Source organism: Typopeltis vanoorti, chromosome 20 (genome assembly GCF_054136105.1).
Source record: "Typopeltis vanoorti isolate ZY-2024b chromosome 20, IOZ_Tvanoo_1.0, whole genome shotgun sequence".
Lineage (NCBI taxonomy): Eukaryota > Metazoa > Arthropoda > Arachnida > Uropygi > Thelyphonidae > Typopeltis > Typopeltis vanoorti.
This window is the reverse complement of record NC_143568.1, coordinates 88,161,954-88,187,218: the sequence shown is the minus strand read 5'-3', so window position 1 is coordinate 88,187,218 and position 25,265 is coordinate 88,161,954. Positions and strand designations below refer to the sequence as shown.

General features: G+C 37.3%; 1 protein-coding gene across 1 annotated transcript in view; it reads right to left on the bottom strand.

The window, feature by feature from the left end:
* The window catches only part of LOC150095635 (dynein axonemal heavy chain 8-like), a 2,108,518-nt gene that overhangs the window by 1,401,132 nt on the left and 682,121 nt on the right, over positions 1-25,265 (bottom strand). The window contains exon 31 of the mRNA XM_090409931.1: positions 17,896-18,000. Coding sequence (XP_090266057.1) covers positions 17,896-18,000 — 105 coding nt within the window. The remainder of the gene's footprint in view (positions 1-17,895; positions 18,001-25,265) is intronic.

Sequence of the window (25,265 nt, the reverse complement as noted above, 5' to 3'; positions counted from 1 at the left end):
AAGTTCTGCAATGGATTCATCAACAACAACATTAAATGCAGTTGCTTTGCTTCATTAAAATTAGTTGTCTTTTCCTAAATACATACATTACTAAATAAAACTATTCGATTTCCTTTTAAAATCTCTGGAACCTGTTCAACAGATTCTGCCAAAAGCAAATTCAAACTTATCAAATCCTTGGTGGTGAAGGTAGTTATGTATTAAAGTACAATTATTTTAGGACTCTATGAAAGTCTGTGACATGACAAAACTCAATGGGAGGGGGGGTTGAAGGGGAAACTCTCTTCCCACTCCTGTTTACTGTCTAGTTTATTTAAACTGATTTTATTCTGGCAAACTTACGACTTTAATTAAAGCATTACACTCTACTTTCACGCAATGGACACCTCACTTCAATATGTAGTGCATCAAATGACCTCTGACCTCTCCCTATATTTTATTCCATGAAATATCTCCCATCTATTAGAGGTATCTTATGCTTTTGTTTTCCTTTTTTTTTATTGATGCAGAAACTTCAAGGGAGTCTGCTTTATGTACCACAAAGTCTATCTGTTCCTTAAACTGATTCGCTGTGCTGTATACATTTTCACCACTCTCCTTGCAAAACTTCCAAGGATGAGGGATTGCAGCCGTTGGCCCCCTACAAAATAGATAAAATACTACACAGCCCCATTACTCCTCCCTCCCATAATATACAGGAACACAATGACCATCTCTATTCCCTATGTAAGAGGTACAGGAAAGATAGCCAAAGTATTGATGAAATATGGCCTTTGCACTACTTTCAAACTGCATATAAAACTAGCAACTCTGATCCACTCTCCTAGCATAAATTTCGCCCTTCAGCACACCCAGGAGTGTATGAAGTTCCCTGTAACTGTGAATTGGCCTACTATGAACAAACAGGAAGATCAGTTAATATCTGCCTGGAAGAACATAAAAAATACATTCGCTACTATTACTATGACAAAGGACTGGTAGACCACACTTTGGATACCCCCTCACCAAGGATTAGATGGAAGAAAACAAATGTGCTATTTAGGAGCGGTTACAGATCTGAAAGATTATTTTTTGAGTCAACAATGACTTTGAAGAATTCTCCTAACATGAACAAGCATGGCTGCATTCTTCTTCTTCTTCTGCAGCTTCTCCCACTTAAGTGGGGTCACTGTTTGTTATGAGTCTCCTCCACACCTTCCTGTCTTGGGCTGTCACCACATCCAAGTTCTTCATCTTCAAGTCCTCTTCTACCAGCTCCCTCCATCTCTTCTTTGGCCGCCCACGCTTCCGCCTTCCTTGCACATCCATCTGCATGACCCTTCTTCCCACATATTCGTCCTCCCTCCTCATCACATGACCAAACCATCTCAACCTTAGCATTAATTTGCCAAAAATTTGGAAGACTGTCATCCTAAGCAACTCCCACATAGCTGTAATAATTTCCCCACCCACCCCAACATAAGAGGGTGCCATAAATAGGACTTTAGATCTTTTGTGCACTGCAATTTTATTGTTTTACTTACTCACTGTCGCATATACAAGTGTGTTGTGCTCTGATGATGCTGATTTGAAATTCAGCAAAATATAAGCAGTTAATAAAATATCTTTTGATTAAATTGTTTGGTGTTGTTAATACCATTAAAAACTAAGTTATTAATAACCATCAACACCTAAGCTTATCTGTTAGAATGATGATTCTCCTCCATAATGTTTCTCAATCCGCATAACTGAACTATATATGACAAAAAGATGCCATCATCCACAAGCATAATATCTAAACCCATCCACTGAAAATAAAATATGAATGAAGCCAGCTAGCAAATGCTTTGAAAATATCTGGGAAAATTACAAATTATACATTTACCTTATCGACTACTCTTTTTTATTAATATATAAAATTCCAAAATATTAATACATAAAATTAAATTGAAGAAGGTTCTAAAATGAATAAGCAGAAAGGGAAATATGCGAGTCGAGCATGGAGAGATCACATCGAATGAGTGGTATCAGTGGAACTAGCTGCAGATCCTGGAATGAGCTGCTGTGTTTGTATGCAAATGCTACAAGTGTAAAAAAAAAGACAGATGAAATGGTTGCACTAATTGAGTCTGTTCACCCAGAAATTGTTGGAATAAGTCAGACATGGTTAGATGAGGACGACATCCTGACAGGAATAGAGATGGAAGGAGTAAAAAGGGACGTGGGTGCTACTGATGATAGAGAAAGAGTAATGTCCATAGAAAGTAGAGTTGCAAGAGGGAAATAATGCCAGTGATTTTGAGGCAGTATTGTGAGAGATAGAGGTGAATGGAATGAAATAACCTGGTTGGATATTCTTAAAGACCAGGAAATGTGGATGGTAGTGACTATGAAATGTATAATCAAATTAAATAAGAAAAGGGTGATCATTAAGGGCAATTTTAATTATGGCAATATAGACTGGAATGATGAGATAGCAACTGGGAGTAAAGAAAATGATTTTCTTGAGTTTTTGAGGGATAACTAGTTCAGCCAGTAAGTAACAGAGGGCACATGAGGATTGAGGGTCTTATATTTGGTCATCTCATCAGGGATGTAATTATAAATAAGGTGTCAAAACTTCCACTGATTGGTGAGAGTGACCATGAGGTGATTATTAGGTGGTTATTAAGCTAAGTAATATACTTAGCTTTCGCAAAGGCTTTTGATAGATTACCACATGATAAGTTGATAGTCAAACTAGAGTGGTTGGGGTCAGATATTAGATTGGTGCATTGGATTTGAGACTGGCTATCTGATAGGTATCAACAAGTAGTGTATGGGGGAAGAGATATCCATGAAAAAGAAAGTTACTAGTGGTGTGCCTCAGGGATTTGTTTTAGGGCCATTACTGTTTAACTTGTATATTAATGATATTGGAGAAGATTTGGGTGGAGATATTCAGTTGTTTGTAGATGATGCAAAGTTGGGACGAACCATGAAAAGTAGAGTATATGTTGTGGCCTTACAAGAAGACTTGAATAAACTGAGTGATTGAGCTATTTTCTCAATTATAAATAAAGTAACTACTCTAACATGTACGTTTTTGTTTTTTGTCTCTATACATTTTACACAATGAATACATCTATACCCTTTGTGCTTAGTATGTTTCGTTTTTAATCATGCTTGGCTCACAATATGTTTTCTTGCTGTGGAAATTTATGAATAAAAATAAAAAATATGGAACCAGAATTCACCAATCCAACTTCTTAACAGTACATAGAAGTTAATTTGTCTTATTAAACTTTTTTATTATTGCAGATTTAAACTGCATAATTTTTGTTTTCACTGTATATACTGGATTTCTATAACTAAAATGTATTTAATAATTCAAAGACTGTTTCAATTGTTTATAACTTACATTGAATTTGTTGAAAAATAAATAAATTCATAATTAATTCTTCATGTTTGAATGAAATATTATTACGACTATTTGCAAATTACCTTTGCATGAAAGGGGGAAATATGTCAGTGTTAAGTGAAATTTTTAAGAGGTATGTGAATACTGAAAGTTTGGGAAACATTGCTCTAGAGAATTCTTGGCACACTTGACATGACTATATAACATGAGTCTTGCAGCACAGTGAGCTTCAGTGATGAAAAGTGGGAAAAATTTTCCGTTTCACAAAACCTGGGGCTACAAATTATAGTCCATCTGTGTGTGTGTGTGTGTGTGTGTGTGTGTGTGTGTGTGTGTGTGTGTGTGTGTGTGTGTGTGTGTGTGTGTAGCTGCTGTTAAGGTGTTATAAAAGTTTTGAGGGCTAGGATTCAGAACCGGACTGATAATAAGAGTATTTTAATGATCTTCAGTATGGATTTTTTTGGGGGGACAGTCATGGTTTAGCAATCTGCTAAGATATTACAAGAGGACAAATTTGCTGAATAAGGAAGTGTATATTAAAGTGTAATACTCAGATTTTTCAAAGGCCTTTGACAGAATGCAACATTACTAGAGATACAAAGTTTTTACTAATGATACACAGTTGGGGAGAACTATGAGAAGTACAGCAGATATTGTGGCTTTGCAGGAAGATCACAAAAGACAATGTCAGTGGGCAAGTGAATGTAGTTTTGTGTTTAATGTTGAAAGTTGGTAAGTACTATTGGACCAAAGTGTGTACAATTAATGACGAAATTTTGAAGGAGTAGGAAGAGATGAGAGATATGGAAATGATAGTGGATGGAGACCTGAAGTTTAGGGGGTCACATTCTAAAATTGTAAGAACATCATAATGGATAATAGGAGTGATGAGGAAGAAAATGGCATGCAGAAGTAAAGTACCTATCTATGGTTCTTTTGTATAAGGCTTTGATCAGGCCACATATGCACAGTCTTACCATAATTACCATTGCAATTATAACTTCTGCACACTCAGGTGCTGCACAAAGAATTGCAAGAGCTCAGTTACGTTAGTGGTGCTGTGTGCAGCCAACATTTGCTGTGTGCAACCAACATTGACTTGGAAAATGAATAGACAAGCAGGAGTATCAAAGAGATGGGAACTTATGTGGAATTATAAAGCAGGTGATTATAATAGTCTTAGACGTCAACTTGGAAGTTTCATGGAGGGAGGAATTGGAAGGCCGGGATATCACTAGTGCGTGGGAAATTGTGAAAGAATATTTGTTATCAGCAATGGTAAGTTGTATACCACGAGTGAAGAAGAGGATGCAATTTGGAGTAAAGTGGATGACAAACAATATTAAACAGGAATTGCATGCGAAAAAGAGGCTATGGAAGAGATATAAGGAGACAGGTGAAGAGATGCATGAGGAATATAAGACACAGACAGAAGAGTGACTAGTGTGGTAAGGAAAGTGAAACTGGAATATGAGAGAAGATTGGCCCTAAGATCCAAAGAAAATCCTAGGGAATTTTTTAGCTATGTGGCCAGTAGGAGGAGAAATGACTGTGGAAGAATGACATTGTGGGATAAAAATGGGAATAGAGTGACTGATGCAGAGGACATAGTGGAATTGTTCAATGAACACTTTATTGGAGTATTTCATCCTAGAGGAGTCAGTTTTAATGCTAGAGGGATAGGACTGGTTCGAGGTCTGGAGGTACAGGAGGAGAGTGTGTTTCAGATACTGAGTACTCTGGATGTCAGTAAAGCTGAATGTTAGATGGTATTTCACCACGAGTTTTGAGAGAATGTGCTAGGGAATTGGCAGTGCCTTTAACGTGGCTTTTCAATGAAAGTCTGGCTTTGGCAAAGGTGCCCAGGGAATGGAAGTAAGGTAAGATAGTGCCATTGCATAAGGGTGGTAACAGACTGGAAGTGTCTAATTATAGGCCAGTTTGTGTGTCATCAGCAGTTGTTAAGATCTTGGAGAAAGTAGTGAGGGACCATATACAGCATTGGGCAGATGAGGGTAATGTTATCTGTGAGAATCAACATGGATTTGTGAAAGGACACTCTTGTTTTAGCAATATGCTAGCCTTTTATAATAAAATTACAAGAACATTAGATGAGGGAAAGGCACATACTGCAATTTTCTTAGACTTGGCGAAGGCATTTGACAGGATGCCACATGATAAGCTGATATTTAAGTTGCAGCACATGGGTCTGGATGTCAGATTGGTCAACTGGATTCAGGATTGGCTGTCTGATAGGTATCAGAGAGTTGTGTATGGTGGAGCAGTTTCCAGGAGGCAGAGGGTTACAAGTGGGGTCCCACAAGGCTCAGTACTAGGACCTATATTGTTTAACCTTTATATCAATGACATAGCCAGTGGATTGGAGGGGGATATTCAGTTGTTTGCGGATGATGCGAAGCTGGGAAGGATTATTAGTAATAGTGCAGATGTGGTAGCCCTGCAAGAGGATTTGAATAAGCTAGATAGATGGGCAAATGAATGTGGGGTGTCAGTTTAATGCAGCAAAATGTAAGGTCTTGAGGTTTGTGAAACATCGATGGGATGCTGCATACTCTATGGGAGGAGTTATACTGGAGGAAGTAGGGAAGACAAGAGATCTGGGGTTGATGATTGATAGAAACCTGAAGTTTAAGGGACATATTGCAAAGGTGGTGAAGGTAACACAGAGGATTGCTGCCCATTATGAGAAGGACACTGACCTGCAGAGATAAGAGGGTTATCATTCCGTTGTATAAGTCTCTGATCAGATCACACTTGGACTATTGTTCTCTGATTTGGTCCCCAGGATTTGAAGGAGATCAATTAACTGTGGAAAGGGTATAGAGGTGGATAACAAAGATGGTTTCAGGACTGTGTGTGCAATATCAGTTACGAGGCTCTACTGATGGAATGTGGACTGCAGAGTTTGGTGGATAGAAGGAGAGGTGATATGATTGAGACTTTTAAACTGTTGAGAGGTGGTTACAGGGTTGACACTGGGGAGTTCTTTCGCTTGGTTGAACAGTGGGAGGGAGTGATGACAAGAGGCCATCCCTGGAAGTTACGAAAGGAAACTGTGAGCAAGAGGGTAAGGAGTGGTTTCTTTGTGTGGAGGGTGGTTGAGCCGTGGAATGCATTGCCTGATGGATTGGTAGGAGCGAGAACGGTCAGCGAGTTTAAAGAGTGGTATGATAGACTTTGTGTTTCTCAGGGGTGAACCTCCCCTCGATGAGTCTTGACAGACTTTATGTCTTAGGAAGGACCTCCCTCGATGAGTCTTTTGACTCTTTGGAGGCCTGAATAATAATAATAATAATAATAATAATAATAACATTCTCATGTTTATTAGCAGAGAGAGAGAGAGAGAGGGAGGGAGGGAGGGAGCTGTGTAGCCATATGAGTTAACAAGCAGTGGGGAGAATATGAGAACCATGTAGCTGTAAGAGCACTTCACAAGAGCCACCTGTTATTTTTCAACATACTAAAAACACTAGGAATCAGCAGGATGTTCGTGTATCGTACTATTAAATGTTAAAATGATATGGAAAATGTATCTGACCACCAAAAGAACAGGTTGCCCATGCTGCATTATGACTCAACAGCTTGGGAAGGTAAGCCTCACCCATAATCTTCTGAGAATGCAGAAAGTGATGCCACAAGAGATGAACATTTCAGAGAGAATGATGTCATGTGTACTAACTGATGATCTGGGGTGAGAACCTATCACCTTTCTACTAGATGCTTCGAAACACCGCAATTTATGTGGCAGAGGGTGATAAAGTCAAAGACACTTCTTCAACGGTACAAGAACAACAGACATAGAGATATTCTCTTCACAGATATGAACATTTTCACCATTGAAGAATTGTTTAACCACCAAAACGATATGCCCCTGATGGTCGCACAGCATGTGCAATATTGCCTAGGATTCAGGGAGGTCATCTCCCCACATCAGTGATGGTTTGGTGGGGAGGGGGGTTGACATATATGGATTATCTAAGTTACATTTCTGCGAGAAAGGGTCAAAACCTCTGCCAAGGTGTATCAAGATACGCTGCTGGAACCTGTAGTACAGCCCTTGAACAACATCTTGTTTCATGGTAGGCAGTGGACCTTCCAACAGGACACAGCTGCTGCATACAAGGTGAGAGGACCAAACAACAGTGTTTGGAGACAAATGTGCCTGACCACATATAACCATCTGATTGGCCGTCTAGAAGTCCTGATCTGAATCCATTGGACTTCAAATTCTGGTTGAGAGAGAGTAGCCTGAAAGAAATGATGCTACAGCATTGACAGCCTGAAGGTGGATTTGGAGCAAGAAGTTGCAGTGTTTACATTGGATATTGTGAGTGCAACCATTGACATGTGGCTTCAAACACATTGTGCATATATGAAGGCCAAATTTCAAACATTGAATGTTGTTATATGCATGTAATACATGTGATTTGCTTGCATGAAACCTGTAAATTATTTACTGATAGATTACAGGTTTATGCACTGTTCAAGTTGTAACAGTAGAAAGTTTTTTCACTTGGTACTATAAATTAAAAATTTTACCAATACCTGTTTCCAGAAACACCCATGATGGATTTATACTTGGATATCTAACATTGTGGGTCAAGGCACCAGATTGATTACATCCTGGCTCTCCAATGGTGGAAGACAAGCATTTCTGATGTGCACACTTGTCCCTCAAATGCTATTAGAGTATTCGAGGGCTAGCAATGAATCTTTTCTATATTACTATTTCATCTCTTCTCATGTGGAAAGGGCCGCTGCAACCCTACCATTTTCTTCTTGGAGTGACTTCACTCTAAATTGCTAATATGGTTGTGCCTTATAATGCATTTCATGCTGCATCAGTTGTCATGCAGAATAATCAGAGCCACGTTCAGGGCTAAGGAAGAGGATCCTGTTCAAGAAGTATATTACAATCTCCATTAAAAATCAGTGATATTGTGAATGAGCAACACAGAAGGTATAAGATTGATCTTAGAACGGAATTTTACATTGGCACGTGGAATGTTCGAGGTCTACAGATCAGCACTCTTGAGATTGTCTTTAAAGAGATGGATAGGTATAAGATTGACATCCTGGGAATTACAGAGACCAGATGGAATGGAAAAGGTCACTTCAAAATACAGGCTGGTAAGCTAGGTATTTACTCAGGTGGTGACTCAAAACTTCATGGAGTAGCTGTGATACTAAAGACAGCTAATGCAAGAAGCCTTCTTGATTATAACCCCATTAATGATAGGATATTTTCTATTAGACTTAAGGCTCAGCCTACCAATGTATCAATCGTGGTAGTTTATGCATCCCACATGGATAAATCTGAAGAAGAGAGTGAGGAATTCTATGAAAACTTACAAACTATTTTGGACTGCCTACCAAGGAGAGACATGTTTTACATCTTAGGGGACTTAAATTTAATAAAAGTGGGAAAGAGTATCAGAGTCAGGCCGGAGTGTGGCATGTTTGGTGTAGGTGAACGCAACATCCGTGGTGAAAGTTGGAATTTGCTCATGCAAACAGATTAGTTATTATCAATACCTGCTTCCAGAAATACTCATGATGGATCTATACTTCGATATCTAACATTGAGTGGTCAAGGCACCAGATTGATTACATCCTGGCTCTCCAGTGGTGGAGGACAAGCATCTCTGATATGCACACTAATCCTGGAGCAGATTGTGGTACAGACATCAGCTAGTAAGAGCCAAAGTAAGACTAAGACTCCGAAAACTTCCAAGTCAGGCACATTCTACTAGATTGGATGTTAGAGAAATTCTTAGTGGATTCACAGAAGAAACATCAACTCGGTTGGATGATTTTCTGGACACAAATGAGGAGAACTCACCAGAAATGCTTTGGAAAGGAATCAAGGTGTTAATGAGGGATACAGCCAAGATGTATCTCAGCCCAATAAGAAGACCAAGAGACCCATGGATATCAGATTCAACATGGGAACTAATCAAAAGAAGGCAGTTGGAAAAACAAAGTGACACAGGGACTGAAGAATATAAGAGATTACATAGAGAAGTCAGAAGAGCCATCAAGCTGGACAAGGAAAAGTTCTATACTAATAAATATGAAGAGACAGAGTTTCAGATGAGGATGCTCAATTATAAAAGGATGTTTTATTTAGTTCATGACTAAAATCAAAATTTGAATGTCATCACAGACAGGAATGGAGCATTACTAACAGAAGAAATGGAAATGATGGAAAGAATACTATGAGGAACTGTATAGTAGAGTGGATAAAGAAAATATGGAGAAGCCAGAATCATGGCCTAGAGACTGGAAGAAGTCTGTTTTTACCACTATATAAGAAAGGAGATATGAAAGCATGCAACAGCTATAGAACTATTAGTTTAGTATCTCATGCAAGCAAAATTTTATTGAAGATCATGCTAAATAGGACTGAGGCCAAGGAACAAGCAGGTTTTAGGAAAGGTAAGGGCACCTGAGATCAGATCCTTTGCCTTAGACAAATTATAGAAAAATATAAAGAATTTAGACTTCCTCGGGTAATGTGTATCTTAGACTACTCTAAAGCTTTTGATTGTGTTCAGCATGTGAAACTATGGGAAGTAATGAAAAGAATGGGTTTTCCTCAACACACTATCTGGTTGATAGCAAACTTGTACAGGGAGCATGAAGCCACAGTAAGAACAGGTGTTGGATTGACTAATTGGCTTCAGGTTGGAAAAGGAGTAAGGCAAGGATGTTTACTTTCTTCTCACTTTTTTTATATATATGGAGGACATCATGCGAGAAGCATTGGATAAGCTTAAGACAGGAATTAGGATAGGAGGTGGATTGATTAGTAATCTGAGGTATGCTGATGATACAATACTCCTTTGTAATAACATTGAAGAACTAGGATAAATTCTTGACATAATTAACAAGATCAGTAATAACAGAGGACTTCAACTAAATCCAACAAGATACAGATTATGGTTCTCAAAGGAAAAACAAACAGAGAAACTCTTGAGAAACAAGTGTATCTTAATGGAGAAAGAATTGAGGAAGTCAGCAAGTTTGAGTACCTGGGATCCATTATTAATGTGAAGAATTGCTGTTCAGAAGATGTCAGAAAAAGATTAGGAATGGCTAAAACAACAGTCAAAGACTTGTCTAAAATCTGGAAGGATGGATCTATCTCTATGGGAACAAAGTTGAAGATTTTGGATGCAGTTGTTTTTCCAACAGCGACTTACGGATGTGAGACTTGGAACCTAACCCTTTAACTACTGATATTATTCCATGTGCTGAATTAATTTTGCAAAAAATTTATAAATAAAATCAATTAAAATTCTTCAGTAAGAATTTGAACTGATTTAATTTTAATTTAAAAGTCTGGACAACATCAGACATTCTTGATAGACACTTGTTCACTCACAAAAATGACAATAATAGTGTTTTATAAAATTTGCATAATCAAGAGGTGTCCATTTGATTATGCAAACTACACACATTAATTTATGCAGAAATTAATCAAAATATATAAAGAACACTATTATTTACAACATAATTATTACTAAGCCTACCACTGGGTATTACCAAGTGCCAGAGTATGAAAATCCTAAAAATTTAGCATGGAATGATATTTTTCAAAACAGGACTGTACACAGAGTCCAACGTCACATTTGGTGCACATATACTGGCTCACACGACGCTTCTTCTACTCAAGAGTGGTATTGGAACAGACATAACAAACTCGAGCTGCATTCTTCTTCTTCTCAGTAGAAGGTACAAGAGAAGGGAAATGCCTTTCTTTGAGACACAGTAGTTGATCTCCAGGTGATGGATGTCATTTCAATCTCCCTGTTGTTCAGGGGATATGGTACTTTTGAATCATTTCCCTGATAAGCATGAGTTGGTATTCTGCTAAGTTTGTGTTTTTTCCAAATTTTAGATTATAGAGAAAGTGGGAATTTAGAGTATGGTCATATCCAGAAGGTGAAAAAATAGTTTTTTGTAATAGCTGGAAAAATGTAACTTGAGGGGTGGTGTTTTTCCATTGCTTATCTTCACGACTTAGTCATGAAGATGGTGTAGATGGTCTATTATTTGTGGTGAAGGTATGAAACTTGTTTGTTTCATCAGCTATTGTTGCCATTAGTTCTATGGTAAAAAGTGTTCAAAAATATCTAAAGCTGAAGAATTATCAGTGATATTATCTGTGATTATTCCTGAATTACTGCTATCAAATTCGTGTACACTTGGAGTAAATGCATCATCACACCACTTGAACAATACATCTTCGGTACGCATGTTTGCATTGAGACTTTTGTCACTATCTTGCTTGCTTGTAACACTTGCATCACCAGGATCTTCTTCATCTGAAGTACACAATTCACTTAACTCGGACAATTCTTCTCCCGATTCATTTGTTGTTGTTAACAATTCATCAATTTGATCATCAGTAAGATAAAGTGGATCTTTACTGGTAGACGCCATATTGTGACATCTCTGAAATCCCCGCTGTCACGTGGTTTATGCATCGTGCTGCATATAATTAGTTGCACCAGTTCAAATTTTTCTCTTTAGATGTCATACAAGGACAGAAACCCAAGTCAAATAAACTTCAATTGGTTGGCAATAGATGGAGGAACCTACCCGTGAAGTTTGAATATCTTACGACAATTCTTTCCATACTAGAAAATTATCTGAATATGGGAGGCATGCCAACCATACATATACAAGCTCAGAAAAGCAGACATGTATTTCCGAGTCGTAATAATACGTTCTCAGCAGTTAAAGGGCTAAAGAAGTCAGATAAGAAAAGGATATCTGCTTTTCCGATGTGATGCTACAGAAGGCAGTTGAGGATATCGTATACTGAAAGGTGTACAAATGAATGGGTGTTAGAAAAGATCAGTAGAACTTTAAGACTGCTTAAGGATATTAACAAAAGAAAGTTAAAATATGTTGGACACATTGATAGGTTGGAAGGAACACTTCTCAGAACAGTAACAGAAGGTAAAGTTCCTGGAAAAAGAGGAAGGGATAGACCATCAATGAGATGGATGGATGGTGTGTGTAGAGCAAATAATCTTCAGAGAGTTGAAATCTCCAGAAAAGCAAACAACAGGACTACATGGAAAGGCCTGGTGTGGCATATCACTCAGCATCGGAGTGACCATACGGCATCTGTGAATGTCCAGTGAACATATAGAACATATACTATAAATTAAAAATGCCAAGAAATTATATTCTTGGTTGTGCATAAAGTAACTTCACGACTGGGCTATTTGCATATAGAGGCAAATGACTTCACATCAATTGTCTTAGTATCGCATAACGCAATGCACTAAGGGAAGGGGCCACTACCCAGACTGGTTTCAACCTTTACTGAGGTCTCATCAGTGGGAGCCAGACCCAGAAGTGATACCAAGGTTGAAGTAATGCAGAAGTGACATTTTCATAAACAAGCAAAATGTGTCATCACACCTTATTGCTAAAATACTCTGGATTTGAGACAGTTTTTTCAGTTGGTTATACTATAAATCTCTCTCCAGAGTATTTTAGTAATAAGGTATGACACTGTTTAACTACTTGTATATGGAAATGTGACTTCTGATTTACTTCAACCTTGGTATTCCCTCTGGTCTAGCACCCACTGATGAGACCTCAATAAAGGTAGAAACTAGTCTAGTTAGTGACCCTTCCTATACTGCATAGCATTACACACACCAAAAAGGATATGTGCTTTGCATTATGGGATACTAAGGCAATTGATGTGAAGTCATTAGTCTCTATATATCTCAAGTAGCCCAGTCATGAAGTTACTTCATGTACAAACTTTGTTGCTTACTTGGATAAAAGATGAAACCAAGAATATAATTTCTTGTCATCTACAATTTATCCTTGTGACAATATTTATGGTTAGACTAGGTAGTTTACTGTGTACTGGTTTGGTTACCTCTGGTTTCCAAAGGGATAAGGATGTATTGGTGAGGGTTCAGAGAAGATTTGCTACTCAGTGTCAGGTTTAGAGAATGTCAAATATGAGGATAGATTGAGAGAATGCAACTTGCAGAGCTTGTGAATAGAAGAAGGAGAGGGGATATGAATGATATAATATGACAAATGACATGTGCACCATATTTTTTTCCTTCGATATTCAAATACTCCCTTTGCTACTGCCTCTACACAATAGCAAATATGTATATGACTATTTTCCACATCTTAAGCCATATCTCTTGTTTTCCACCTTAACCTCCATTTCCATCTTGTTTTCCTATTTCCTATATATATCCTATTTCCTAAATAGGAAATATATATAATATATATTTCCTACACACACACACACACATATATATATGTGTGTGTGTGTGTGTGTGTGTGTGTGTGTGTGTGTTGTTTTTTTTTCTCTAATAGATTAAATATTTATTAGAGAAATCTATTAATTTAAAATAAATATTTTTTTACATATGAAGATGTAATAAGTAACTTGTTACAAATTATTAAATGTTTCATCTTCTGATTGCCATAGATTACAGGTGCTATTTCCAATTTAACTTATGCACACGCTCATTTTCAATTTTCATATTCATATTCTCATATAAAATTTTCATATTTCATTCTCTCTAAAGCATGTATGCCCCTCTTCAATCAGCTCCTTGTTTCCATATCTTGCATACCTATACTCTTACTCCTCACTATTGTTTAGCTGATTTATCTGTCAATCCAACAACCATTCCTGCATTCTCAACCTTGATTGACTAACCATTTACATCCATTCCAACTCTCTCTTCAATCTTTACCTTCAATTCTTCTCCGATTCAATTCATGTGCACAACAATTACATTTCCATATTTTTTTTATTAAATTTCACTCTTTGCATGAATCTTTGTATATCCATGCTAATATTATCATTCTTATCATTCAAATGTTATTGCTAATACCATCTTAATCACCTTGTTTTTCTTTCCTCATAGAAATACCTTCTTATTTACCATATTTCTTATAATGGAATTCCTATACTCCAAGCAACTCTGGAATCATTGTTTATATTTTTCACTCTATTATCTTGTCTCATTCCTATTTCATGCTGAGTTGATCTCACACAGAGGTGGCAGTGTTTATCCACCATGAAACTTAGGTTTTCATTCCACAAAAAAGGAAAAACTGATGCTGGACCATGCCTTACTTCATGTAATATACATCTGTTATATTATCTGTGGACTGGTTCTCTCCCCTTCTTTCTTTGCTCCTTTCTTCTCTTCTAGCTCCTTACCCCAATGCTATTAGAGTATTAGAGGGCTAGGGATGAATCTTTCCTATCTTGCTATGTCATTTCGCCTATTGCAGCCACCAGAGAGGGGCAAGCTAGCCCCAATAGGTGCTGGTCCCAAGCCCGGATAAATGGTGAGGGTTGACGTCAGGAAGGGCATCCATTCATAAAACTTCACTGCTAGCTCTAGCTATGGTCAAATGAGTTGAAAAGAAAGTGATACAAAGGCTAAGTGTTACAAAGTGATACCCCTTAAGCGATGCGCAGCCACACTGCCCTACAGCTGCAAAAAGTGGACGAAGGCTATCACATCAAGAGCGGGTGCGGTTAAAGAAGCGAGCCCAGTAAGTGGAGAGTGTTGCGAGTGGAACATTGAATGTTGGAAGCATGACTGGAAGGGGAAGAGAAGTGCCAGACATGATGAGGAAGTTGGACATTTTATGCATGCAGGAGACAAGCTGGAAGGGGGAAAAGGCAAAGGAACCAGGAGACAGGTATAAATTGTTCTACTCTGGAGAGAATAAAGAGGGAAGAAATGGTGTTGGAATTGTGGTGTGTGGCAGAATGAGGAGCGAAGTACTGGAAGTGGGTAGGAGGAATGACAGGATCATGTGATTGAAACTGGGTCTTGGAGAAGAGAAACTAGTTGTCTTATGTGTATACGCCCCACAAGTTGGCTGTACAGCAGAAGAGAAAGATGAATTCTAGAATGTGCTGAATGAAGGAATGAGGGAACTGGAAGAAAACGAGATGTGATTGTTGGAGGGGGGGGGAGACTTGAATGGACACATAGAGAAACAGAATAAGGACTGCAACAGGGTACATGGTGGCCATGGAGTGGAAATGATGAACCAGGAAGGAGAGAGCATTTTGGACTTTGCAGTAGTGTTTGATCTGGGAATTGTGAACTCCTTTTTCTGTAAGAGGGAAGAGCATTTGATAACATTTAGAAGTGGTAACAATAGTTCACAGATTATATACATTTTGACTAGAAGAAAACATCTTAAGGCAGTAACAAATTGTAAGGTAATCCAAACAGATCAAGCGGTGCAGCAACATGGGCTGCTGTGCTAAGACCTTAAAATATAAAGTCAATGATAAGAACCTTTGGAAGCCATAGGACTGTTTTAGGGAGAAGGTGTTAGAGAGGATTTCAGATGGACTAGAAAATGTACAAGATTGGTGGAGACATAATTCAAAAGTAATTCTAAGCTGTGCAATTGAGGTGCTTGGCGAAACATCTGGAAAGATTAGAGAGCAGAAGGAGGGTTGGTGGTGGAATAATAATATACAAGAAGCAGCGATGGCTAAGAGGAAGGCAAAGCAGAAGTGGGACAAGTCAAGAGTGGAAGTGGACAGAGAGGAGTACAGAGAGAAAAAGCGAGAAGCCAAGAGAGTTGTTGCACAGGTGAAGGCCATGGCATATCAAGACCTTATGATCAATTAGAAACAAAAGAAGGACAGAGAAAGATTTATCGATTGGCAAAATGTAGAAATAAGGCATCAAAGGACATCGTACATGTGAGGCAGATCAAAGACTCTGGAGGAAGGGTATTAAGGAGGGATGTGGATATAAGAAACAGATGGAGAATATACTTTGAAGGACTTTTGAATGAAGAAAATTCAAGGACTCACAGAGAAAATGGGATCCTTATGAGGAGGATGGTACAGAACATTAGTAGAGTGGAAGTGAAGGAAGCCATAAAGAGGATGAAGACTGGAAAATCGGTGGGCCCTGACAGGATCCCAGTGGAGACATGAAGGGTACTGGGGGAAGAGGGAAATGACCTGCTGTGGGACCTGTTAATAAAAGTTTGCCAACAGGAAAATATACCTGAGGAATGGAGGGAAAGTACTCTTGTCCCCATCTACAAGAATAAAGGGATGCCCAAGACTGTAAGAATTACAGAGGAATAAAGTTGATGTCTCATACAATGAAAATCCTACAGAGGGTTCTTGATGGAAGACTGAGGAAAGAGGTGGAGATGGCAAAGGAGCAATTTGGCTTCATGCCTGGTCGATCGACAACAGATACTATCTTTGGGTTATGACAGATGATGGAAAAGTTTCAAGTGAAGCAACGGGAGCTACATCTGGTATTTATTGATCTGGAGAAAGCGTGTGATAGAGTGCCAAGGCAAGAAGTCTGGAGGTGTCTGAAGGAGAATAAGGTACCAGTGAAACATGTCAGGTTGGTGCAGGAGATGAACAGAAATGTGAAGACAAGGGTTTGGACCAGCCTGGGAGAGACAGAAAGTTTTACAGTGACAGTTGACTTTCTTCAAGGGTCAGCATTAAGTCCATTCTTGTTTAATATTGTGATGGAGGAGGTGAGAGAAGACATGCCTTGGACTATGTTGTATGCAGATGACATCATGCTGTGTGCAGAATCAAGAGAAGAAGCGGCAGCTAAACTGGAAAGTTGGAGGAAAGTACTGGAAGAGAAAAGTATGAGACTGAGTAGAAGTAAGACGGAGTATATGTATTGCAAAGTGGATGGCAGCCAGGAGACAGATCTGGAGCTGGAAGGAAATGTCATTAGAAAGGTCAGTGACTTTAGATACTTAGGCTCAACAATGAAAGAGGATGATAAAGGCTGAGAAGGAAATGAGATGCAGGATGTAGGAACTGGAGAGAGATGACTAGAGTGCTATGTGATAAGAGGGTGCCGATCTATCTAAAAGGCAAAATCTACAGGACAGTAGTGAGACCAGCTATAATGTATGCTATGGAAACTGTGATCCTCAGGAAAAATAACATTAGCAGGATGGAGGTAACAGAGATGAGAATGCTTAGGTGGATGTGCAGTGTGACCAGAAAGGATCATATGAGAAATGACTATGTAAGGGGTACGATGAAAGTTATGAACTTTGGAGTAAATATACAGGAGGCAAGGTTGAGATGGTTTGGTCTTGTGTGATGAGAAGGAAGGAAGAGTATGTGGGAAGAAAGGTCATGCAGATGAATGTGCAGGAGTGGAGGAAGTGTGGCAACCAAAGAAGAAATGGAGGGAGATGACGGAGGAGGACTTGAGGATGAAGAACTTGGATGTGGTTACAGATCAAGACAGGAGGCTGCGGAGGAGACTCACCACAAACAGCGATCCTAGGGAAAAGCTGCAGAAGAAGAATATGTAAAATTGAAAATGTGAAACAGCACACAAAAAGACAAGTATAATTTTAAAAATTTGCTTTTGTTTAGAAAAAATGTAAATTAAGAATGTTTCTTTTTTATTTTTATAGAAAGGAATAAATCTGTTTTTGCATACCCGCACTTCTTCTTTTTCTCTTGAAATTACAGCTAAAATTAGATCATATTCATCTTCATCAAATTTTACTTCATTGACATTTTCAAACACTCCTGAGAGATGTGCCTAATAATGTGATTATAATGACAAAGTTGAAAGCAGTCATTTACAATACAATCAATCACACAAATCTATAATGTTATAAATTTTTAGTATCTCAGAAGAATATTATCCAATTAAGAAAATATTGTGAATTTTGATATCCAAAATTTAATTTTTGAAACAAATAAAGTATGAGATTACAGTTCTTACTGTAAAGATAAATCACAATGATTGTAAAGACGTAATCCTCAAGAGAACCCTTTGACTGTGTCATACACATATATTTGTAATTACGTATATCTGTGATACTGTTGTTACAGTATTTACTCATCTCATCTCATTTTCCTTTCACCCTCTTTTACCTTGCAGTGTCGAAGATTTATTAATCATCGAACCTCAAACATTCACAGGATAATGTGGTCAGCCCTATGCTACGGGGTATCCTATGTCAGCAGTGTTGCTGAGTTCTCAAGACCGGTTTGCCTGCTTTGTGGGATGAAAACCCACAGCAGATAAACTGGAGAGAAAAACCTTACTGTCCACGCCCAAGACAGGTTAACTTGGCTATGGCTGAGGAAGATCCTTCAGCTCTTCACATCTCCGATGGGAATAGAACCTAGGACACTTCTTCCCCACAGTATTTACTAAATTTTGTAAAACATTAATTCAAGTATTATAGTAGTTAAGTTTTTGGTGCATTTCATCAGCATATATATATATATATTACACAGTCAAGGGAGGGGGTTACTTTTGAGGAGTACATCTTTACATCCGTTGTGAAGTACAGTCCCCCCCCCCCACTGTTACCATGATATGAGATGGCAATTATTGCAGTTCAACTCATTTCAATCCTTAACAACTTTCACTCATGATATTTGTAATTAAACCTTACTCAAAAGTAAGTAACCATTTGCACCTAGTTATAATATTGCAAATATTATTATTATTATTATTATTATTATTATTATTATTTTGTGACACCACCAGGGAGTCCAAAGACTCATCGAGGGAGAGTTTGCGAACAGCATCGAATGGATCCCTTCCAACTGCTATCTGTGCTCAAGCTTGCTTAACCATTAGTAGCAAAGGCTCTACCAATTAGCCAACGTTATCCAATACAGTTTCCCTAATCTATTATTATTGTTACATACAAAGAAACTACAAACTCATGTATATGCTAGAGCCTATAACCGATGTCCCTTCAGTGCTCTAAATTATTTCTAAACCATGGATATCACAAACACAGAAGAAGAAGAAGCAGTTGGGCCACTAAGCACTCTCTTTGCAAGGGTCTAGATAGAGACTTTGCATTTATTGATGTGAGATTAGAGGTAGATGAACTGGAAGTGTTCAGCATATTGAAGAATTCAATGTGAGTACAGCAATGAGAATGGATGACATGTAGGTTCATGTGCTACAAGAATGAGAAAGATAACTGGCAGTGCCTCTGACAAAATTGTTTAATCAAAGTCTCAAATCTAACAGGGTTCAAAGGGAATGAAGATAGTTCCATCACATAAAGATGTAATTCTAGCAATATCACTCAGTAGCCATTTCATTTATCTCACTCCACTGATTATAAAAAGTAATCAAATTACTAAGGCTAGCATAAAACCATGTTATCTCTTACAGAGTATAATATTCCTATCCATCCAGTCCTGAATTCTGTCTTTCATTAATTTTTACATTCCGATTACCTTTTTCTGTTGGCTTAAAAGTAGAACAATGTTCTCCATGTCAGGTGACTAGCCTGCCATAGGGCTGTTATCCTAAGCCTTCTGAACTAGCCTTCTTCCATATTTAAACCCATAGGAGGAATAGGGTATTTTGAAGGGGAAAGAGGAGATTATAGTAGGATAGTGTAGAATTATTGTACAGGTTTATAGAGGGGACATAGATATAATGCCAGAAATGGAAAGATCCCATGGCCCTCGAGCACTCTAATAGCATAAGGGTCATAAAATAAGAAGAGTTGGCTGATAAGGCCTTATAGGAAATATTAAAGTGAGTGGATCTTCCTCAAAGTAGAGGAAGAAGAGGATAGATTCAGCTAGGGGACCATGGGGGTGCCACTTTCCTTACAATCAAGATGATTGCCCTTTATGTTCCTGTTGGTCCATGAGTCCTTATTCAGTATATTCAGACCACCCCACTACATATATATATATATATAATATATACAGTGGTATCTCGCTAATCCGAACTAATAAAAACCGTGATCGTTCGGAGTAGCGAATTTTCTCCCAGGAGACAACAATAACTAGTGTTTATGACAAAAATAATCAGATTCTAATGGGACATCAATTTAATTATGTAAATAAATGAAGTAACTGATAGAAAAAATGCTAATCTACTGTAATATAAAAATTAAAAAATGATACAGTACACGTTTATTTTATAAAAAAAATTTAGTTTGTGTGTACCTGTAATGTCGAGGATTCTGATTTAATAAAATTGCATAGTTCAGTACATAACTTAATTTACGTAAAAAATATCACTTTCTTGTACACAAAACAAAAAAAATAAAAAATATTCACAAAATGACACCAAAAAAAAGTTTTTGATTTCTTTGTAAAAAAGTCACTGGTTTTCTTTTGCTTCTTGGAAGCTAAACTGTTTTCAAATGCTTCTTCTCGGAGCTGCATTACCAATAAAATTTTGTGGAATGGCATATCATTCAACTTAGCCCATTCTATACACACATTAAAACTGTCAACTGTCTCTCCATGTTTTACTTTTTTTCCCCTTTGTGTTCTTTATTGTCATCATCGTCTTCTAATTCATTCTGTAGCGTCATATTTATAATTTCAGCATCTGATTTGATTTCGAATTCACTTTCGGTTTCTACCTGTAATCCATTCCGTTTGTGAAATTTCAACATTTGGATTTATATTTTTAACCAAATTATGCACGGTTTTAATTTCCGCTTTTTGTGTATCACCGTAGTTATCTTCGTAAATTCTAGAAGGCCACAGTTTTATCCATGACTCTCGACAGCGGTGATTCATGCCAATAATATAGTACGTACTGTACAGTATAAAAAAGCAAACGTGAACACACGATAAATCAAAATATGTCAACAGTGTAACCGTACAATCGACAGTATGAAAAAAAAATACTGTACTGTAATAATAATAAAATAAACAATAATGGTTAAATTAATAATTATTAAATAAAAATAATAGTACACAAAATATAATAATACATAATAAAACCTTTTTTTTTCTTTCAAACCACAGTTCGGATTACTGGAGGGTTCAACAGTGGTGATTCATGCCAACAATATAGTACATACTGTACATTATTATTTATTAACTATTAACTATTAAATTTATTTTATTTATTTATTAAATTTATAAATTTATTAACTATTAAATAAATATTAACATTATTTATTAACTTTATTCCCATTTTGTTCCTTTTTTGAATTCGTGGCATGAATTCATTCTTGTATGTTCGAATATGAAAAGGATAATGTCTGCTGGCAACATGATATCTTGAGATCGAAAACATGCATGCTATGATGGACTCAGATCTTACTTTTTATCACAAGATAAATGTCCTAAATTGTTGAAATCATTTTTCAGTAACCAACAATCAATATTTTGGCTACATTTCATGCAAAGGCAGCTGAAAATATTCTCAGCAACAATAACGAAAATAGAAAGGAAAATATTTCAGCAACTGAAGTGCAAGAAGAACTGGATTTGCTCACACAGAAAATTACAAATAGGAAAGCTGAGAACTTTCAAACATTTAAAATGTCATCAATTATTTCAGAATTCAAAGTAGAGGGTGTCTTTAATGAAAATTAATTTTTATGCACCATAAATTTATTTTATTATACTTTCCTTGAAAATTTAAGCAAATGGACTTAACGTTTCCAGCCACTGAAAGTATTTCACTGGATTAAGTTGCAAACTACACTAACTTGGGGTGAAGTTGCAAGCAGCCTAAAAGCAATCAGTGATGCTGACAGCAAAATATTCAATATTATTGATGAAGATGAATTATTTGATGAAGTCAGCCACATAAATAATTGTGAAATCCAAGATGGAAGGATGGAAGGACACAAACACTGAAGTGGACAAAAAGTGGTGTGACATGTTTAAGGTGCTCCAAGAAAAAACATCCACTACAAAAACATACTGCCAGTTGTTGAGTTTCTTATGGCAATCCCAGGAAGAAATGCAGCTGAAGAGAGAACTTTTTCTCTTGTGAGTTCTTTGTGGTCTGATGAAAAGAACTGTTTCAACACCAAGACTGTGAAGGCAATAATTGTGATTAAGACACACTTTGACATTTCATGTATTGAATTTTATGAATGCATCGTGAAAGAACCAACACTTTTGGAGGAAATAATGTCTTCATATAAATATAATAATAATCATAATGCTGATACTCCAAAATTATAATGCACACTTCAGTCCTGTGTACTGTAATTATAATTATATGTTATTCTATTTTTATGTAGAGTGTGTCCGTGCGGTTAGCCTAGTGGCTTTGCGCTTCGCAACCATATGCCTGGGGAAGGAGTGTCCTAGGTTCGATTCCCGTCCACGACGTGAGGAGCTTAAGGATCTTCCTCAGCCATAGCCAAGTTAGCCGGTCTTGGGTGTGGGCAGCAGGGTTTTTTCCGCCAGTTTATCTGGGGTTTTTCATCCGGCAAGCAGGCAAACCGGCCCTGTGAACACACAGGTTACAGTCATAAATACTTACGGCAAGGAAGGCAATAGGAAACCACCTTGCTCATAATCATCTCTCCCTAGAATGGTAGCATATAGCTACCCTCCCCCGGCCGTATGGCAGATGGGAACCAGAAGAAGATGTAGAGTGTACCAGAAGTATCCCGTTCTTGTCCCTTTTTTAATTGATGAAAAAATTCAAAATGTCTCCTTTTTTTTGTTTTGAAAATCTAGTCAGCCTATGTTGACTAGATTTTCAAACATTTAAAAGCAATTTTTCATAGAATTGGAGAATGGAAAAGACATGGGACATCCCTGGGGCACGAAGAGCAGGTTCTTCGCATGGAGAATGGTTGGTGAGTGAAATGCACTGCCTGATACCTGCTGTGATGAGGAACATGGATGTATGCTGTTAATAATAATAATAAGAAGATAAGAAGAAGAAGAAGACAAAAGGAATAAGAAAAGTTTGCAAATGATATTATTCAGGCAATATCTTTATGCCAGTTCAGGATACAAGAGGATACAGAAAATCTGAAATTGGAAGTGATCATTATTTAGTTTTGATTAATATAAAATTTAATATGATTAATAAAGAAAAGTGTGCAACAAAGTTTTAAAAGCCATCAAAGTCAAGTTGACTGCTCTGAGAGGTAATCTCAACTATAGAAATATAATGCAAGAAAAAATGTAACAGTTTAAAGACAATACTCCTTATATTTGTGTACAAACACAACAATCTCTGTGTCTTTGAGGCCGTTCCAACAGCACCAACATAGCTATACCACACCTCTCTCTTCAGTCTAATAAATCATATTTCCATGCTCCTGACTCTGATTTCCATTCCTACCTGTCACATCCATAACCTTTATGCATGCCATCACTTTCTGCTGTTGCAGCTACATTCTCATATTCATCTTCCTATGTTGACTCTGTGCCCTCTCAGAAAACAATAGATTTTCTAAATGCCCAACACCAAATTCATTCAAATGCAATCCAGCTGCATTAACCCATTTCAACATTCCTTCAAATTCACCCTATAGATTTTACAAATTACTGTCCCCATTTTGCCTTATAGAACTCAGCCATCTTACTAGGCATTATCTCTTCTCTTCATCTCAATTCACTGTTGTCATATCTGGGCAACACACTAATGGCTTTTCCAACAACACTATTATTCTTTACCTGCCACAACAGATTCCTCCAAGTCTCTATCAACAGTATTTTTTTCTCCAACTAAGTAACTTGTGCCCATGACTATCACTATTTTTGACATCAAGTCTTTCTTTTTCTGTAATGCATCAGTTATTTGTTTCATTGTTCCACCAAGAAGGCACGTTTTGTGCACTATATTAGTCATCACACCTTTGATGATCAAGTCCCCATACAATGATATACAACTATCCTTTAACTCTTTGTAACACTAACTTCCTCCTTTTCATTCTCATCAGCCAATCTTTTCTTATGTTTTATATCCTCTTCCAGATGTTTCATTTCACTTTCCATTTTCACTAACTCTAGCACTAGCTCTTCTACTATGGTCCCGACTATAGCTGCTATTTCTAATCACTCTAATCTATCAAGGCACTTTCCTTCTTTTCATTTACCCAAACAGTCCACAAATCTTTCACGTTTTTTAGTGCATACATATAGCGATTTTCCCTATGGATAAACTATAAAAAATCCAAGGCACAGCTCGATATTCACACTGAAGCTTTTCATGCATTTCTTTATGGACGCCATTTTCAGAAGCAGTAAGAATAAACAAGAAGCAAAACAAAATATAAACAACAAAAAACTCCAACAAGAACACTACTGAAGGACACTTATATCCAAACTGAAAAAATGCAGCAGAATTTGCAATAAAAAGCCACATTATACACTAATTAAAAACACCATTTTTAGAAGATCTCAAATCTATGGCTATGTTCACTCATGATTCTACAATTCATAGAAGAATAATCAATTATATCGACATGGTACTTTTGAAATTTCTTAGCCAGTTCGACTTATTTTCCACTGATGATTTTTACATTATGTGTTCAATCTTGAATTCTGGTGATGGTGATTTCATGCTTTTTTCAGTATTTACCTTACTTCTCTGATGAAAGAAGCAAGGAACTTGTTTAACCAAGCAAAGGCTCAGCCAGAAAAAGAAAATCTAGTATGCTATACCATCATTTTGATTTCGATTAAGCTAATAGGATTACAATTTGGTACAATTAGTCCAAAATTGACAGTCCATCCTTGGTTTGTTCATTATCCAGATAGTTACTTACTAATGGGGTACACTATGTCAGAAGACCAGTCAGTTCTCCCATATTTCTTTAAACGCTATGTGGAAGTCCCTTCCCAGTTATCTAGCTTGCGACCTTCAAGCAACCCTGCATCTTTTTTTTTTTCCAATAATTTTTTTCAGATCTTCTTTGATTCCATATTGTTACCTGCCAAATCACCAGAAACTGGAAAAAAAAAAAAAAATCAACTCTTTCACTTTTGTTCTATAAATTGCAACAGTCTTGCTAGCATCGGTAATCTCTGAAGTGTAGAAACATGACTTCATTACCCTCTCACCATGCATTCTTGCTGTCACAGAACTAACTA